General features: G+C 31.0%; 1 protein-coding gene across 2 annotated transcripts in view; it reads right to left on the bottom strand.

Moving 5' to 3' along the window:
* Positions 1-17,459, bottom strand: part of LOC132736984 (BTB/POZ domain-containing protein 6-B-like) — a 69,651-nt gene that overhangs the window by 38,148 nt on the left and 14,044 nt on the right. Inside the window, exon 3 of one of the 2 annotated variants that reach the window (XM_060724208.1) lies at positions 10,675-12,392. The exons of the other annotated variant lie outside the window; for it this stretch is intronic. Within the exon in view, the coding sequence (XP_060580191.1) occupies positions 11,276-12,392 (1,117 nt within the window). The 3' untranslated portion in view covers positions 10,675-11,275. Of the gene's footprint in view, positions 1-10,674; positions 12,393-17,459 lie in introns of those variants that run through there. 2 annotated transcript variants of the gene reach the window in all.

Below are 17,459 nucleotides of genomic sequence, written 5' to 3'. Positions count from 1 at the left end.
GTACTGATAAATCATGAGTAACTCTTCCTTTGTTAGGATTCCAGACGAAGTTATAATTTGTGCAAATTCCTCTATCGGTTTTATCGGAAACCTTATTTCAAACAATGCTTCTCCAAGTTGATTGCGCAGAGTTTGTCCATCTTTCGACTTGTTTTTATGTTTACTTCTGTCCTTTGCCTATCTCATTGCTGCTTGAAATATTTCAATTCATCACCCAGCTAATGCATCATTCCTTGAGAATGTCCTAGTAATGTTGCTTAGATAGTTCTAAAAACTCCCGGCGAAGAAAAACACACTTGGCGCATTATCCAGATGTATGCAAAACATTCTTTTGTAGCGATTTCATTTCATAAATAACGGCCTGCTCATGGACCAAACAGACGTTATCAATGTCAATAAAAGATTTTCAAGGTAGTTCGAACATTGGTTTATTAGGCCAGGCAAGTTGTATTTTTTCGCTGCATACAAGCAGGGCAAATCATTTTCTTCATTGATCTCTGGATTGTCTGTATAAACAAACCTGGAATTTATAAAAATGATAAAAGCTTCCATGGGATAAGTGTGGCCTATCAGTATTTAGGTAGAACATAGATACCCAGCTAAACCTGATTTGTACGTTGAAACGGTTTAAAATAACATTATACTAAAAGTGCAAATTCTTTACTTAGATTGGTTTTCGTCGAGCAAACATGGACATCCTATATCGGCACATAATTTATGACATTGCTGTGAAATTTAATCTTTTGGTGACTTTTAATTTCAAAAATACTTAAACAACGTTTTTGTGTAATCCTAGCTTTATTTCAGACTTTTTAACCTTATACAAACTCATGTACAACTGATAAAAAAAGTGTTGAGTTACACTGAATGCAGCGTTTACTCACACTTTGACGGCTTTCATGTCTGTATTACTAGTAGATATCAATATTTAAAATATCTCCCGGTTTTAAAGTTATAACTAACATGTTCAACAATTCAAGCTATAATTACCTTAACATAGTTTTCATCACTTCAGGTTTTATATCTTCAATTAACACCGTTTCTCCTTTTTCTGCAAGTGAACCATAAAACATGGCTTCAAACACTTCACTTCGCATGCTCAGTAGAAATTTATGAGCCGGAAGCTTTATTTTGTGATTATCGTTGAAAGTACCGTTCTTGGTTCCCTCCAGTTTTCTATAGGCAACCTGAGAAATGGATATATTGATATAATCAATTCCTAACATTATTTATGTTTATACATGCCTATATATACTTAGTTAAAATCCTCGCACATACTCTCCTAATAAATATGTATCTTATAATAATAATAATAATAATAATAATAATAATAATAATAATAATAATTATAATGATAATTATAATAATAATATTAATAATAATAATGATAATAATAATAATAATGATAATAATAATAATAATAATAATAATAAAATAAATAATAATAATAATAATAATAATTACTTTATTTAAAGAAGGTAACACATTACGAATATACTACAGCAATCTGTATATCTTATTTCCGATGCGGCCTTCTATAATAGACAGTAACAACAGCAACAGAACATGCATATAAGTACGAAATGACATAAAATGTGTACATTCTAGGTAAGATAATTTAAATACTTCCGATAGACACTCAAAAATTTGTTTAAACATATACGTATATTTTATCATTCTTTCGTTCGTTATGTAATTATTTGCAATGGATGCAACGATGAATATATTGACGAAGCCAACGATCTAAGCAAACCCATGACAGTTCATAGACAACAAATCAGAGATTCTAGAGTAAGAATCATAAGGATAAGTGACCACATTAACAACTGCGCAAGGGAAGAGACAAGATTCTTAGTTTTTCTGTTCTGTTAAAATTGACAGTTTGTATCAAGAAAGCAAAAATGACAGATTTTTATACAAATGTTTCAATCAAATCTAAATTGACTGTTTTGACAACACATAGATATATAAATATATTGCCTAACTGCACGAACGGATCTTAAAACATTACTAATTTTGTTGCTAAAGATTATCTTGAAAACCCCAAAAAAGTCAAGTAAAAAATAAACTTTGATTAAGAAGTTTCATAAACAAGGTGTGAAAGAATGATATAAATTTGAAATAAAAACAAAATTAAAGTAACGGCATTTGGCATAATTAAATTTTCAAAACAACTGTAAAGTCTTCACGTGAGTATTAAAACGTAACGTTTAAAATTGACGGTTGGTCAACAATCCATGATGATTAAGCCACAGACACTTGGGGTTTGGAGCACAAAACGCCTTAAAAATCCAAATAAAATGCATATTTGTCAATCCCAGCACATGTACTGATCATATATATAAAAGCCTTAATATAAGCCGTTTTGAAAAAAATATCATATTTCAAACATCTATAATAATACACAAGATAAAAATGTTACGGCCGGAAAAAAAATCCCACCCCAAACCCGTAATCCCAATGTATTTTAATTCCATTTCCAAAATATTTTTCCCATAATTTCCTTTTTGGTCCCATCGACACAAGAAGAACATTAATTTTTCACGATGAGGTCAATTTTTTTAAAACTTCAACGATAATAATAAACAATGCAACATCCGAAATAAACATCAAGATTATCGCCGTTTTCCTCCATTGACAAAATCCGCATTAAATTTCAAAACGTGACAGTCGGCTTTATGAACGGAAGCCATCCGATTATTTTTGGTTCCTAAACTTTAAAAACGCTGCGCATTTTGGCAACACGGCAAAGCTGGGGCCACGTTTTGGGGAATTTTATCGAAAAGATTTTTGTCCGTCATTTTGAAGTTTTTTTTCTAATCTGATTATAATCTGTTTTACGTTAAAGTTACATTAAATAAATTTTTCATTAAAAAAGAAATTAGGCGAAATTTCTTAAAAACAAAGGTGGGTTTCATATCGACTCCAGATCTATTTTTGGTGTCCAGAACAACCAAAATGAGTTTCATAAGCATAAAATATGGAACAAACCTCATTGTGGCCGAAATCGGAAGTTACAATATCTGTTTTGCATGAAGGAAAACTCTGGCCTTCCAGATCATCCGTACATCAAATATTAAATCAAACAAATGACTATAAGTAAGCAGTCCTAATTTAAAACGGTATATTTTTCCGCATTGTAACGGATATTTTCCATACAAATTTAAAATCTGTTTTTTATGAGATGATTATTTTTTTCTTGAACCACCAGGCCCTAGCCTGCACCGTGAAGCTTAAAACGGTGTAAAGGTGTGTTTGCACAAGAAAATTTCTTTATTTGCTGTGTTTTCGGGTGTAGCAACTTTTAACTCCTGACGTAGCGCATTACACGAGTGATTAAATAGTTCTTCAATTTGCAATGTTAAAATTTCGTTATACGGAACTTTAGTGTTACCGTGGGTTTTCCATTTAAAATCCTTTAATTTATTTGGTGAGATTTACAACGATACTGTTAAAAGGTTAATGAAACTGTAGAATTTGCTTGGTTTTTAGGCCGACGGCAAAAATATTTTAACATATTTATTTAATGTAACTTTAAGAAAGGAATTAACAGGCCGCTGGCTTTTGACATCTAGCGTGTTAATCAGTCTAAATCGAACCAATTTGATTGGTCAAATCGATAATTTCATAATTGATAAAATGTATTCTCATTGGTTAATACTTTCTTGTTTAAGGGCCGTATTTCTATTTGGTCAATTATTGAAACCTTAGTAACAATTATTCTTGTATTAATATAACTTTTTAGGAGAGAAAAGGATTCATTAGACAGCCAAGACAAATTTAAACATGTAAATAAGTTTAGGTTAAGTGATGGTGCCGCACCTTTTTTTGCGGTTGCAATTTTCAAGAAATGTACATACACAGATATTTTTGTTTTCAAACGGATTTAGAATTGTTGTTATAAAAAAACAACAAAATATATTATTTAAAAACGGAAAAATGGGTTTACTTGAGTTTTGTAAAATTACCCTTAATGAAAAAAAAAAATTTGGATTATTATTTAGTTATACGTTAAAGACGTAGTAAAATTAATACAAAAGGCAGGGAAAATTATAAACAACAGAATGATTATTATGGAAACCGAAGAGCAAACCCCCCCAGTAAACCCCAGCTTTTTAACCCCGCACCAATTATACCTAAGGCTTTCTCATCATCAGTTTTTAATTTTTCAAAGACTAAGATTTTTAAAAGAAAATAGGGTTTCCCTTTTTTAAATTGGACATAATACCCTTTTAATAAGTTAAAAATATTAGCATACTAAATGAATACCCAATTCTTGAAAGTAAAACCAAATCAAATCAATCGATAGGAATTAGCTATCGTAAAAGAAGAAATGTACGCATTAGTTACCTCCAATGTAAATTATCTGCCCTTGGAATAGGCAAAATATCAAATTTCAGCACGGCAAAATTAATGACCGTGATCTATGATATTATATAAATAACACATGGTTTTGTGGGTAACAGTAAAAGTATCATATTTGCATAGGGAAATACTGTAAAAGAGGACCAAGATGGCCCTAGATCGCTCACCTGACCCATCGAAATCATCCAAGCAATTACCTAGACAAAAAACAAATTTCATGACAGGTGAGTAAAAATTGTTACCACTAGAGTGTTAACCACCATATTTGGGTGGTGTGACCTATTTTTTGACCCAAGGTGACCCATATACGAACCTATCATTAAAACAAACTTTCAGACTAATTTCCAGGATTTTTATATCAAAAGACTAGCCACTAGAGTGTTAACAAGATTGTTCTATTTTGAGCTCATGTGACCTAGTTTTTCATCCGAGATGACCCATATTCGAACTCATCCGAGCAATTATCTAGACAAGCGTCCTGACCAAGTTTGAAGACAGTTAAGTCAAAAATTTGACCACGTAAGTGTTAAGCAAGATTTTTCAATATATGGGCGAATGTGATATGGGCGTGGACGGTACCTTACAACCAGTATAAATTTCCATGAACTGTCCTGCAACGTTTCTTATCTTGCCATTTTTGTGATCTTTCCGGATCATAATTCTGGCGAAAAGCAAAGCAAACGATAGCTGTTTTTAACTCTCAAATGTCCCATTGTAGTTTGTTTTTTTTTACAAAATATCAGTATATCTCATACTTAGGTACATTATAAAGCACAACTACATACAAACAGAAAGAAATTTTAATTCTAATTTGTTTTTAATCGTATCCTTTTTACAGATTTTATCCCTGTTTGTTTTGATGGATTAGCTTCGACAAAATGTCTTTTATTTCTTTTGTTATATTATAATTTTGAAACTATTCAAGATTCAATTAATCACGGTTTGGAATGTTATTCAAATTTCATAAAAGGAGGTTTATTTGCGTTTATATACTTTCTGTTATATTATAACCAATATAAACTTGAATTAATTATTTTTTTTTATTTCGATGCATTTATACAGCTGTATAAAATAAATTGTAAAAAGAACTTTTTTCATAAAGCAGCAATAAATGGTATCAGTCATTGTTAAGTTGAATATGGGACATATGTCAATGCTCATTGAGTCCAGCACTTTAAAGTGTTGATAATTGAGTTCTGCTCAAGCTGGTGCTAGGGGCGTGAGGGATGTTGCACGTTTTCATTATCCTGCATGAAAAGTCTCAATCGAAACGAGTTTACAATTTCCATGTTATTTTGCTGTTTTTAATGCTTTCGAGAGATCATTTTTTATTGCAAAATATTTGGTTATAATGTAACGGGTTCATTATTCGCCACTTTAAAAAAACAACAACAAAAAAAAAACAACATAATTCATCTTTAGAACTGAACTGATTGAACTCGTGATTGTAGTAATAATCGATCGTACTTCTTTATAATGAGAGAAAATACTCCTTTATCACAGTTCGTAACCGGAAATAAGCAAGTCATGGAATATCAAAAAGAACGTAAATTTGTATTAGCTGTTGTTGTACATAATAGGGTTTGACTGTATTACATAACATTTCCATTGCTATAAAATAAATCTTCATATAATAATCAATAGGTAGGGATACAATCTTAATTAATGCGTATACATTTGAGAACATGAACTGTTTTTTTTTTCATTTACTTGAAGACTGCACTAAGATGCTGGCATTTGTACACATAGCGTTTTATATTAAACCTATATTCAAGAAGTTTTAACAAGTTTAACAAGTTTAACAAGTTTATTTATCTTTTCCCAGAAGGTCATAGACCCATGTGGTACAATATGCAAAACATATAATATGGCAAACGTGCAAAATTGACATGATCTCTTACATGCATTACAGTAGCACATTTTACATAGGAAATGAAAACATATATTTACCTATTAAATGATGTGCATGCTTATAGTAATTCACATTTTCGTCGTATGTGTCAAAAGTATATATGCAACTTAAGTTTTACGTGTGACAAAAATCAAATTGTACTGGCTTTACATATTAGATTGGATCTATCACTAGTGAAGTAGATAATTTGACAGATTCAAATCTTTCTCAATTGAATATTTAATTAAATCATGTTGATAACGAAAGTGTGAATTTTACATTCATTTTTACATACTGCATACACCATTGTTGTCATTAATAATGTGTAAAGCATTTATTTAACAAATTTGATTGTGCACGGGAGATAATTGCTATGGTCTTATCGCTCGACCTGTAAATCGAGTTATGTAACATCCACCGCACTATAGCTTTAACAATATATTGATATACCATATAATTTCTTAGCATAATTAACTGCAGTTATCTAATAAAATGGAACAAATTTGTATATAAATGTGTATTGTCCAGACAATTTTTTCTAATAAACTACTTTGTATGAAGAATAGATTGAAAAACTTAAGGAGGATAATCTTGTCAAAAGCGAAATACAATATTAGCCACCCGGTTACTTGCTATATAGTCTAAAGATGTATGTTTACTTATGTATTTCCTCATTCCCAGATATTGTCATCATTGACAAGATATGAGGATGAACAATTAGATAACAGCAGTTTCGCTTGTAAAATATACATTTGAGCTATAAAAACTATATTATATAGGATGTATCACACATTTATATGACTGACATAGAAGAAAAATCACATATTCATATGACTAACATATATTGACCAACATGTCAATTGAGACAATGATATGATAAGAGAAACATACAATGTTGTACTATAAGTCTAGCTTTAACAAAAGTATAGACATAGATGTAGATATGAAAATCAATAACATTCTAATCAGCTCCATATAAAATACGAATGCTTTTGAAATATATATACTCAGTTTTCTAATTAACAATTGATTTCCAGTATTCATTAATTCTATAAATTTAAACATATTTGGAGATCTCCAGTAACAAATTGGTATATATTGTGTTCTTAATTGAGAGTACATTCTACATTGTAATACAAAATGGAATTCATCTTCTAACACATTGCAGAATTTGCATTTGCGTTCATTTATAGGTACACTGACAGGTCTTGCCTATCTTCCTGTTTCAATACATAATCTATGCGAGGAGCACCGCAGTTTTGTCATACTAGTACAGAATTTTCTTACACCTAAACATTTTAAATATGATTGTAGTTGAAATTGTGCAATACATCTGTAAAACAAAGCTCTAGATGAATCATTTTGTCTACCAGTCCAATTTTGAATAAATCGATCTTTAATTCTTTGTTTAACTTAACTAATAAATACATTTACGTTTCCGACATTTTGATAAAACCATGCATCATTAAGGCCAAGGTTACATAATAAATTTCTTACCAACGAACACCAGTTTTTCTTATTAGGAAATTGTTTTAAATCATTTTTCAACATTATAATTATATACCTTTGCTATATATTTGTTTTCATTTGTACATATAATTTTTGTCCAATATTTAACAATGTTGAAATAACGTAATGACTGAAGTGAAAGTCTGCCCAGTTCACCGTATATGAAATCATTTTGTGTTGATTTTTTAACTCCAAGTAACTGTTTACAAAATGATAAATGAGTCCTTTCTATAGCATTACCGTGTATAAAACCCACCACTTCGCTGCTATAATTCAAGATTGGTAATACTAATTTATCAAATAATTCTAATCTATGTTGCACAGAGATATTTGTAAATTTATATATTAAGTACTTGTTCATTTTAAATATAGCCTTTTGCGCTTGACCCGAAAGTGTGTTTTGTGCTTCAGAAAAAGAACCTTCAAGAAGTAAATAATTATAAAGAACATATATAAAAAGAAAAACATTTAAAAACTCTTTCGTAAAACAAAATTAAATCCACCTCAATAAAACTTTCCTCTTAATATTCTAAATTTCGATAACAAAACTTCTTTTCCAAAGTCAGAATTTCCCCCACCCCAAAAACCACCCTTCATCTCATGTCAATTATAGATATTTTCAATGGCATGGTGTAGCGCATGTGATAAAAGATATATTGTGATGACCTTCCAGATTTTCTGAAAAGAAATTTGTTTACGTTATCTGAAAGTGCATGACTTAGAAGTCACAATCAAATTACATTTCCTATTTTCAAAAAAAACTAACAAAAAAAAAACAACAACAACAACAACAACAACAACAAAAAAAATAATACTAATTATAATGTACAAAGTGATGTGTGTCTCCTATTCCCTTACAGTTTTCGCCGTAAAACAGTGTACACAACAAAAATGGTTTTGTTCATCTAAATTTTATAATACATATAACTTAAAGTATAATGCTTTCTGATACACGGTTCAGTATGAGCAGTATATTGGACTCTACATTCCATCTCCAAACAACAGTTTTACAATAACTCAATGAATTTACTATTATCATAACTAAACGTTACATGTGACATATTGCAACATATGATTCAGGAAAACGAAAAACGACAAGGACGGCTTGATGAATTTAAGTGTTGCATGCTGCACAAAGCAGGTGTATAATTATAAGGAATAAAAGATAAAACCAAAGTACTCTGTACTTAAAACAATCTTATTCATAGATACCTTAATACTAATGATATTACTGATTAATCTCTACTAACAACATTGTATTTTAAATTATATTTTATATCTGAATCAAAACATACACTTAGTATACAAAAGACACAAGCAGAAAGTCGATCTGGTAAAATAAAAATGAAGGATTTCCTTTCCTCTAAACATATACCCGAATGGTTATACTTTCTGGGCAAATATCAGCATATCTCAAATAAAAGGTACATTAAAAAGCATAACTGCGTTATAAGTAAATTATTAAGGTTTATTTACGTTTAAATAAAATCTTTTATATCAAAACCAGTATTAACTTGAATTGGAAAACTCTTTTTTTATTTCGATGAAACTCCTTACACAGGTGTATAAATTATTTTATAAAGAACTTTCAAATACTGATTGCTTTAAAAGTAATAGAACACTTTGAAAATTATAATGCATTTCTTTGTAAACATATCTAATCTGAATCTTTGACGATTTTAATAAAAAGAACAGGTATTCGTAAACGAAATAGGACGTGCGTGATTAAGATTATATCAGATTGGGAAAAAACGACAACACGCCTGTAAAAAAAAGTATTTGATAAATTAATTTTGCAGGTTTTGTAATTCGATTTTTGATCATTTCTGACAGGTGGACAATTTTCTTTTAAATTGATGCACATTGCCTGCTTATATGCTTTTACGAGTTTTTTTCCACTTAATATATAATCATACATCCTACCTGACCAGTGGTGTACGATTTTTATGCTACACACACGCTCGCACGCACGCAATCACATACAAAATCAACTGCGATTTTCAAAAAAGGTCTTATTTATCGTGTCAACAAGCATATTTTGTTATTAAGTTTCTTTACTTTAAAGGCGAATTCATTATCATAAAATTTATCGTTATCACGAAACAAACTGATATCTTGCAAATCAGAGGGAGATTGTTTCGTTTGTCAGAGCAGCGAAAATAAGCAAAAGAGATGTTTGAGCTTTGATTTAATTTGGAAATACGAATCCGCACAACTCGTTAGATATGCAGTTTCATTTAGTTCGAGATTGAGATTATATTCACATAAAACATATTCGCGTATGTTATAATCATGGTTGTATTTACATCCATACAAATATAAACTTCTGGCCCTTGAAAGTAATTTTTCTGTTGCTCTACCTTCCTCGTAGGCATCGAGTACTTTTGTTATGGCCATGAGCCTGTACCTTTTTGTATATATTTACGATATCATTTGTGTGTTTTATTTATTTCGTCTACAATTGCTCTAACTTCACTTGGCGGGGATTAATTTCATTTACATTGGTTCATCATATATAACCATAATGGGGTAAGAGTGAGGCTTGACGCACCAAAAATCAGTTTGAACTCCACAGTAGTGTTATTTCTTCATGTAGGTTTAAGGAGGTTCTGCTTTGTCACCTCTAACACACTTGATAAAATACAAAAATGACGGAATCACTTTTATTTTAGCCAGTAAAAGAACAGTTTGGATACATCCTTCATATAAAAGCATGCTTTTAAATTAATTAAATGAAAGATAAGGAATCGAAATCAATTAATACTTTAAAATCAAGGCAAAAACTCAACGAGCAAAATGTGTCCAAGACTAGTTTATTCAGCTGTTGTTTACATATATACCATTTTAAAATTTGAGGAATCGAAAACAATAACTGCTTTAAAATCAAGGCAAAAACGCAGCAAGCGAAATATGTTTAATATTAGTTTATTCAGCTGTTGTATACACATTTATTATCTTAAATACAGATATCTTAACAGTACAAGGAATGTTAACCCGAGCAATACACAATATTTACATTATTTTATGGGCTATATTTACAATATTAAATTTTCGTATGGGGAAATAACTAAATAATCAACTCGTATTTGCAACCAAAAAACCTTGCCTCCCACTCTCAAAAAGAGAAAGAAAGAAAGACAAACCGACACCCGTCACCCCTCCCCCCCAAAAAAAACCAAACTCAAAAGCCCCAAAACATTACAACGTTAAAGATACATATACACATAAAAGATATGTTTTGTGGAACATACACAGAAGTTGTCAAGGCAAACGAAATCGATTAAACACATACAGAAGATTTCACTGCCAATATCAAATTGGTACACGCATAATAAGTGTATAGACAAATATTTTAGTAGTTCAAACATGTCACGGTCATTTATAAAGCAGTACACGTAGATATTAATAAACAAATAAACAGCCTAACATGTCGAACGGTTACCTTTCACTCTCATTTCATCTTCATGGGCTAACTCTATGTTGTTTATGAAATGGCATATGTAAGCATCCTTATTTCTTAACAAAACTGGCGGTTTCTAGGCCGTCTGGAATGCTTGTGATGGTTATATTCCGTCCCTTTATCCTTTCAGATATGTTACAATTATATGTGACATGGCTTGACTGAAAGTATCCAATCTGATAATGACCCTCCGCTTCTTCTTTGAAATGAAACTCAACATCGGTATTGCCACATATGTTTATGGGATTGAAGAAAATGATTTTATCTCCATTTATTTTATAATCTGTAACATTTCCTCCACTAGTAGAGATTCTTTTTACCTTACCGACAAACGTTCCAGTGACATACTTTAATTGTGGACACTCGCCTCTTGGTTCAACTTGACGTTTACCCAAATTACATCTATTGAGTTCAGGAAAGTCTTCATAGCATTGTATATTTAAAACACAACCAGCAAACTGACCCATATCTTTGTGATGCCGTTGCCTATTGGCCAGTGCAACTGGTCGTTCAAAACGGTAACCATACTCAGGCATATCTAATAAACAACCATCCTCCTGACCCAGACGTTTAATATACATATTCATGTCTACAGTAACTGGTGCTCTAGGTCTTTTCTCTTGTCTGAATTTCCCCAAAAGTGTCGACCTTTTTGTTGCATTAAATTGATACAACACCACAATCTCCTTCTTTGTTAGTATTCCAGATGGTGTAACAACTCGCTCAAAATCTTCTATTGGTATATTCGGAAACCGTATCTGATACAAAGCTTCCCCAAGTTGATCGCGCATTTTTTGTCCAGATTTAGACTCACAGTTGTGTTCCGCCCATTTCACTGCTGCTTTAAATACATCAATTTCTTCGCTTGCTAATTCGTCTCGTTTGAGAATATTCAACAATGTTGCGTGCGATAGTTCTATAAAACCTGGAGCAGAAAGGACTTCAGATGCGTTATCCATGATGAATAAAAGGCATCTCTCTTGTAGAGGATTCATCTGATAAAAGATGGCATCCTCAATTATCTGACAAACATTGTCCTCGTCAATGTTGTTTTGAATAAAGTCGGAGCATTGTTTTACAAGACCAGACAAGTTGTACTTTTTTGCTGCATACAAACAAGGTAAAACATTGTTTCCGTCAATCTCTGGCTTGTCAGTGTAGACAAATCTGAAATACAGAAAATGAAAATTATTCAATCCAAAAAAAAAAAAAAAAAAAAAAAAGAAAAAAGAAAAAAAATCATGAATCAATAAAAAGTAAATGAATGATATAGATTGTTTATCTCATCGAATTCAATAAAAGTAAGTCGGAGCATTGTTTGACAAGACCATACAGACTTTTTGCTGCATACAAACAAGGTAAGACATTATTTCCATCAATTTCTGGCTTGTCGTTGAAGACAAATCTAAAATACAGAAAAACAAAAAACAAGATATGTTTGTAAAACATGTATGCCACCTATCGGCAGCCAATTAGTTATGTGGTCAGGTTATTATGACTGACTTTTGACCTAGTAATCAAAAATAAATATGGGTTTTCCATTTGTCATGAATAGTCACTAGGTATTTGTAACCGTAAAGGTTGTGTGCAGCAATTTTATGACAAAGTTATCACAAATCTTACAAAATAATATTATTATATAAGCACGAATTGTATGAATCATGTAGGCCTCCTAATGACAGTCAATATGTTTTATTACATAAGACCTTGAAATGTGTATACGAAAAACATTTCTAGTTGAATAAAAAATATCAACGAAGGCAATTTCAGTTGTTCAGTTATTTGTCGGAAACAATTTTTTGACTAAAAGGTCAATGGGACCTTGATCTTTGACCCCTTGATCATAAAGTCAATAGGGGTCATTTACTGGTCATGAACAATCATCATACCAAGTTTAATGTTCCTATGCTTAGGCAATGTTAACTTTTTGAAACCGTTTTTACCTACAAGGTCAATGTGACCTTGACCTTTGACCACAAAATCATAGGGGTCATCTACTGGTCATGTACAGTCCTCATACCAATTTTGAAAGTTCCTAGGCCAAAGCGTTTTTAGTTACTGAACGAAAACTGTCTTTTACCAAAAGGTCATTGTGACCTTGACCTTAAAATCAATAGGAGTCATCTACTGGTCATGTACAATCATCAAATCAAGTTTGAAGTTCCGAGGCCTAAGCCTTCTTTAATTATTGATTGGAAAATTTATACCTATGAGGTCAATTGGACCTTGACCTTGACCTTTAACCCCAAAATCAATAGGGGTCATCTACTGGTCATGAACAATCATCATACCAAGTTTGAAGTTCCGAGGCCTAAACCTCCTTTTTTTATTGATCGAGAACCGTTTTACCTACAAAGTCAATGTGATCTTGACCTTTAAACCCTTGATCCCAAAATCAAAAGTGGTCATCTGCTCGTTAGCACAATCATAATACCAAGACTGAATTTCCTAGGCCTAAGTTAAATTATTGATCGGAAACCGATTTTACATACGAGGTCAATGTAACCTTACCCTTTGACCTATGACCCCGAAATCAGCACGGGTCATGTCATGGTCATGTACGATCATAATGTCAAGTTTGAATTCCTAGGCTTAAGCGTTCTTAGGTTATTGATCGGATACTGTTTTTACATACAAGGTCAATGTGACCTTGACATTTGACCCCAAAATCAATAGCAGTTATCTACTTGTCATGTACAATCACCAAACCAAGTTAAAAGTTTCTAGGCGTAGGCGTTATTTAGTTATTGATCGCAAACAGTTTTTACCTACAAGATAAATGTGACCTTGACTTTTGACCCCTTGAGCCTTAAATCAATAGGGGTCAGTAGTATGATGATTGATCGAGTCTAGGCCACCCCAAAATGACAATTCATTAAATCATCAAAATAACGTCTTAATTACATAAACTGAAATTTCTAAACCATTAAATCATCAAAATAACGGTTTCAAACATTCAAAAAACCCTCAATATAGATATAATCCAACATAGTGTGTCGAGCGCACCACCCTAAAGAAATTTTTTTCCAGTTATACCCCTTTTTTTATAACCTACTTTTTTAAAAATATTTTCTTCTCCAACATCCCTAAAAAAATTTTTTTATCCCCGGCGTGATTCGAACCCTCGACCCATAAAAAATAAAAAAATTAATAGACACCGCACATAATGGCACCTTTAAAAATATTTTTTTTTCTTCTTTTTTTTCTGAATGGAATCTGAATTTATAGTAGAAAAAAATATTTTTTTTCCCAGTTATACCCCATTTTTTTAACAACGATTACCGTTCATTTAGTGAAGGTATAGAATATATTATAATCTGAAATAAGATTTATTGACAAAATATAAAAGTAAAATTGATAACGCGTGAAGAAAATGTAATTTAAATAGTATGAAGCAATCACGCGATTGATCAAAGAGTGTCTATTTAATAGCTGGTACAAAAACCTACCATCGTTCAAAATCTGCATGGGTGAAAAGGCCATGAAAAACGAATTATCCAACCGTATATACCTCACTATAGCATGCGGTCTACCACAGCGGCTCATTTACATATTTTGAAAATTTCTGCATAAAATAAAATTTTATGAATACGTAATATATTTTGGTGGTGGATCATTTACTATAGTAACTTTATTAAATAAAATTAAACATTTCCCATTTTTTTTTAACTCGTTTAAAGCCTGTGCCTTTCCCTCTTCTATTAACTTCTTTCTCTCTGTCTCACTCAATCCTGTTTGTTTTGAACGAATACTATCTTTTAGTTTATTATGTTTATCTAATTCATCTAAAATCAATTTAAATTCATTTTCAGATATCTGCCCATCTGTTAAAGCCTTAGAAATCAAATCTTTTATACTATTCAATTTACTATCAGCAATAGTTTTAATCTCATCATGCTTTTTTGCTTTTGAATGCAGTCTCCTTCTAATAAACTTTACACATACCCCCGCTACACCACAAACTGCTGCCACAATTTCTAATGGCAACATAAACGGTACTACGATTCCAATACCACCCATAACCACACTCCCAGAAATGAGAGTTGTATCAACACCATCAGTAATATTAATTCCGCGTTTATATTTTTTATATAATGATTTACGAGTATCCCTTTCATTAATTAATTTTTTTTCTATTTCTGATATTTTTTGTAATCTATAATTTTGACCATTTTTCTACTGGTAATTCTGGATATAAAGGATCCGGGGCTGTTGGTTGCTTCATTTTTAAAGGGAATTTTTTAAATACAATTTAAAAGAAATCATTCCCAAGAATAAGTAAATCTAATGTAACTACCTTTTTCAATAGTAAATAATTGGTCGGTAATCAGGACTGGAATAATTGCAATTGATGTATTCTTTAAAAACTGTTGCTTTATAACGTCTTCAAAAATATTTTCATCAGTTGATTTTTTTAAAAGTACTTCATGAGTCCTGTCTTCGTTTTCAGATCTGTAATTTTCCTGCCATATCAATAAAAAGTCGCTTTTACCCTTTATTATAAGTTTTATATTAATGTAGTATGTTCCATCTTTTTTAGTTGTAAAACCACTCACGTTGCTAAAGTTACCTATATTCAATTCACGTTCCTCTTCTATATAATCATTATAATTTACAACAGGGTGAATAATGAGAATTAAAAAACTCAAATAGGTTATGAGTTTGAATATAACGATTATTTTTACCGATTTCGTAAGTAGTAGGTAAAACTTTAACTTCTAGAGTAGAATCATTCCACATATGGAATAAAGGAACATGATATATTTTGTTGTTAATAATATCAGATATCTCCTTGTTTACTACTTAGAGGTCCGAGGTTGTATCAAGTATAATTTTACCTAAGTCATCAGCTCGTTTATTTTGCACCTTTTCGAGAGCTTCTATTTTACTTTTCAGAATCGTAACTGAATTTTTAACATCCACATCAAGTCTGGTAATTTCTTTCTGCAGATTATCAGTAAGGAAATCTTTCATTTGATTTAATCTAACTTTTAAATTATTAATTTCTCCATCTTGTGCATCGCTTCTTTGTGAAGCAGATTGTTCTAGTTGTGCTTTGAATTCATCAAACTTTTCAGAAAATGTATTAAACAATTCCGTTGAGTCATCTTTTAACGTTTTTATTTCTTCTTTTATTTCTAGCTGATACATATGTTGTAGCTTTTTCTCAACTTCAGCAAGTTTGTTCTTAAGTTCGTTGTGTTTAATCATGCTATTCTTTATTTTATCAATTCGGTCTGCGATTAAAAGAATGTTTTGCCTTAATGCAACTTTTATTTCATTATCTGTTTTACTAAGTGTTTCTGATAAGAGTGTCATTTCTTTCTGGAGTTGACCTTGCAGTGTGATTGTTGCTTCTTCATTATTTTTAATGCTTTCAGAAAGTTGATCAATGTCTGACTTTTCGGTTTGAAGTAAGTCTTTAATGTTTTTTATATCTCCCAATTCATAGTCGTCTATTACACTTTTAATTCTCCTAAAAACAAATCTTTTGCTAACAGCATCACTTGGTTTTTCTGGATTTCCTAAATTAATTATAGAGTTACCGCTCATATCTAATGGTATATTCATTTTATTACCAAGTTCAGAGTTGTTTCTTTTATGTTTTTTGATTCCAAAGATACTCATTTTTATATTCTAAAAATCAGTATTCTGTAATTCTTGTTCATAAAAACTACCTTTAATTTCTTCATCTTTTAAATCTTTTATTTTATAAGTAACAGGATCTGTATTTAAAACTTCATCAATTACAAATATTTCTCTTCTCCAACGGGTAGTATAACCCTTTTCAAATTTACCTTTCAGTTTTGCAATTCTTACTCTATCTCCAACTTTGAATTTAGGTTTTTTAATTTCTTCTTCTTTTTCTGGATATAAATGTTCATACACTGTTGATTCATTCTCTTTTTTACTTGCTTCAACAGGTGTCATTTTAATAGAAGAATGAACTGTATTGTTATAATCTTTAACTAAATCATCTAATACATCATAATATTTATTAGTTTCGTGAGCAGTAAAATATTTAAACATACGTTGTTTCATTGTTCCTATCCAACGTTCTACTACACTAGATTTTTCTTCATTCTCAGTTGAATATAACTTTATGTTATTCTCTTTTAACAATTCTTTTACTTGCCGGTTATAAAATTCAGAACCTTTATCTGACCAAATATACATCGGTTTTCTTTCTTCAAATAATGTTTTAAATGCTTCACTTACCGTTACTCCTGTTTT

Source organism: Ruditapes philippinarum, unplaced genomic scaffold (assembly GCF_026571515.1).
Source record: "Ruditapes philippinarum isolate M1 unplaced genomic scaffold, ASM2657151v2 ctg1404_1_1_1_1, whole genome shotgun sequence".
NCBI classification, from domain to species: Eukaryota; Metazoa; Mollusca; class Bivalvia; order Venerida; family Veneridae; genus Ruditapes; species Ruditapes philippinarum.
This window is presented reverse-complemented; position numbering and strand designations above follow the sequence as displayed.